The sequence below is a fragment of the Etheostoma spectabile genome, unplaced genomic scaffold, assembly GCF_008692095.1.
Source record: "Etheostoma spectabile isolate EspeVRDwgs_2016 unplaced genomic scaffold, UIUC_Espe_1.0 scaffold394, whole genome shotgun sequence".
NCBI lineage: Eukaryota > Metazoa > Chordata > Actinopteri > Perciformes > Percidae > Etheostoma > Etheostoma spectabile.
In genome coordinates this window covers 345,686-348,913 of record NW_022605599.1, presented here as the reverse complement: position 1 = coordinate 348,913, position 3,228 = coordinate 345,686, and the positions used below count along the sequence as shown (strand labels likewise).

Sequence of the window (3,228 nt, the reverse complement as noted above, 5' to 3'; positions counted from 1 at the left end):
TCAGAGCTGCGATGGACAGCTGGTCAGCGCCTGCCACTAACTGCAAAGCCAACGTTTGGACTTGAAGGGAAGAAGGACGGGTGGCATACCTGAAGCTGGGCTCTATCTTTCTAGAACCATATACTGTATATGTGTTGATGATCCTGACTCAGCTACAGCCTCCATTCATCGTCACGCGTGGCGGAGGAGTTGTTCCGTGCCTCATAGATATCCGCAGAAAAGGGCTACTCCTCCACCCACGTGAAGAGGTATCATTGGTTAATATGGCCAACTCCCAGCACTATATTGATGGGACCTTCTGATGCCCCCTCCCCACATCCCGATTCATTACAGAGGCTTTGGGTCTGCCAGTGAACCCCACCCACATGACTGACGAGAAGAGCGTCAACAGGACTGACGGGGCTGTGTTGGTTAGCTGGGCCTGTTTTATGGAATTGTGCCACTGTGGGGGTTTAATATACATCAGGCAGATGATTGATAAAGGGAAATGGGAACCAAGTAATTACATTACCACAACTTGTTGTAGTTTTAAGAGCTTTAACATCAAATCTCTGGCAGGACATTTAGCTTGAGGGATACTTATTTGCTTAGAAGTCGCTGTTTTTCTCTGCTTTCATATTTGCATTTTAAGCCTAAACTCTTGTCACTTTATGACAGATTTAGGCAAAGAGAAGAGAGGGTCTCCTTTACAGTGAATAATGAGAGAAATAAAGAACATGTGGTCCTGCCAGGTAAGATGTCGATGTGTGTCTAAATGAAGTCAGCTCTAAAAACAAACAAGAGTAATGGTTTTCTTTCTGATAACCACGGTTTTATCAGCTGAAGGTCAGCCAGGAGCAGCTGAGAACAGGGTGCAGACCCAATCATTTTCCATACTTTTGACTGGTCCATAGAGCTTGAGAGGTGCAAATGATTTGCCAGGCGATTGGCTGCCAAAAGTAAAAACAACATGTGCTTGACATCAGTTTGTTTGTATTGTGTTGACTATGAGACCTCGAAGACTAGTTGGCATGGAACAAATGGGGTCCTAATAATAAACAACGCTGCAGACAGGCAAACTGCCTGTCAAGAAACAGTCTCCACTTTCCTTATTGTGCAGAGGAGGCGGCATGGAGGCAAAGAGTAAACACATGAGACCTCATCGTAGGTCACAGAAACACACGTGCAACTGTGCCAAATGGAAACCGAAAAGGACAACCCTGACTCCCTTGTGTAATAACTCACACCCGCAGCACTGCGGTATAAAGCCCTGTTATGGCATTTCATCACCAGAAGGAATTGCAAAACAGCGTGCACTAGCACCATCACCATCACTCTTTCCTTCCCATTTCCATTTCCTGTGGTTTGCCCACTGCCGCCTCCATTCAAACATGCCCCCACAGCTGAAGCCGATACTGTCTGTTCTCCGGGGGAAAAGTGCTGACTCACAGCACAAAGGCAAGCCCATCTTGCTGCGTGGGCACTGTAGCACAGCATCGGGCGCCACCAGGTGCCAAGTCAACCGGCACCGGGCCATTTCAATTCTTCACCAGCTTCATCCCTGAGCTGACCTCACCACAATCAGCAGTCGCAGAGATTTTTGTCATTGACCAGTTGTCAAATGCACTACTGCAACCACAATGTTGAGTACAGTGGATATGGGCTAGAATAGTTGTCCAATACACTGTATAAGTGAAACTTAAGACTCTTGAAGACCTTTTTACCATATCGGGTTAAATATAAACTAGTGGAAACTAGGTCTGTTAACACAATTACACAATATAACTTCCAACAAAAGACAAGACAAGTCTTTTAAAACTCCATTAAGCATCATATGATGATATTGAGATTAAAACAAAGGTCTCCCATTATGTAAAAAGCTTGTTAGTGCTAACTGTCCCACTCAGAATCAACACTCCATTCTCCAGTGCAACGTTTTGGTCAAACTCTTATTATCTTCCAGATATAAAATCCTGGTTAAAAAACACACTCCCACAACTCAACTGTATGGTACTTGCCCAGTGCAAAGTGAAGAAGAGAAAGCGAAGACAGCCAAAAACAAGCAAAATACGGATTTTTTTCACGAGTAAGTGGACTAAACCAGAGCCAAAACAGGCTGGCTTTGTTTTGCAATGCACACATTTTTACTTGTCATTCAAGTAACAGCATACTGCATGTGTCACTAATAACATGAATGAAAGCTCCATTCTATTGAAGGTAATGTTATTAATTGCCCCTTGTTGTGATGGCAAATTGGCATGAAAAAAAGAATTAAGGAATGTCCCAATGTTGTCATTAAATGCACAACTCTGAGACCTCCTTAGATCCTGAGCCACCTGTCTTTAAATGTGATGTGTCACCCTGAGGCAACTCATAAATATGACACTGTGGTATTCATGGTGTGTGGTTATGAGCCACTGAAGCCTGGAAATGAAATATCCCTTCTTCTTACCTTTGTTGTTGTAGACATCTAGGTAGTTGGGTGCAGAGAAGATGGTGATGAGGGACGGGAAGCCAGTGGTCTGACTCTTTCTGTACATGCGATATCTGGTGCAACGTTCAAAAGGAGAGGTAAGCATTAGTAAACCCTTACACTACTTTTACTCATGGATCAATCATCGGTGTTCAACCCTCGGGATATGATTAGCAGCAACAGTTTATATGGCCTCTTGTTTTACTACAGCTGGTGTGTTTGTCTTGGGGGGGAATCTCGGTTTGGCCTCAGAAGAGTGAATCCCCCTGTGAAACATGCCCTGGAGGAGTTATCCCACTGAATCCAACCCAATGGCTCTGATCTCCCGGCGAGCGGCTGTGCTGCGTTTGGGGGTTTGGATGATTTGTTTGCTGCACCACACACTGCATCAACTATTTTTGTTTTTTTTTAAAGGTGCAAGGAAAAACATAGATGGAACTCTGCAACATTATTGTTTGTGTGGTCTAAGGTGGGGTTGGGGCCGAGACCTCATGGGAGATGTGGTGAGGGGTCCCATGTGAGCACGCTGTGGGAGTGCACTGGTAAACAACTGTGCGCTGTGCATCCCACTGCTCTGACCTCGGTAAGAGGGAGTTTAGCTCGACACATCCACCCACCTGCCCGTTTGGAAAAAAAAAAGAGGCTTTCCAGTTTCTTTGTTAGAAACCCGGGGTGAAGTGATAGCTACTGATGAATAATGGACGAGTCGGCTAGTCAAGAAGCACTGTTTGAATGTGAAGTAAAGCACATATAGTGACAAAACTTAACCATCACAT

At 44.8% G+C, this 3,228-nt stretch overlaps 1 protein-coding gene across 1 annotated transcript in view; it reads right to left on the bottom strand.

Annotated features, from left to right (window-relative positions):
- The window catches only part of LOC116686565 (serine/threonine-protein phosphatase 2B catalytic subunit alpha isoform), a 67,301-nt gene that overhangs the window by 17,327 nt on the left and 46,746 nt on the right, over window positions 1-3,228 (bottom strand). The window contains 1 exon segment of the mRNA XM_032511589.1: window positions 2,432-2,526. Within this exon segment, the coding sequence (XP_032367480.1) occupies window positions 2,432-2,526 (95 nt within the window).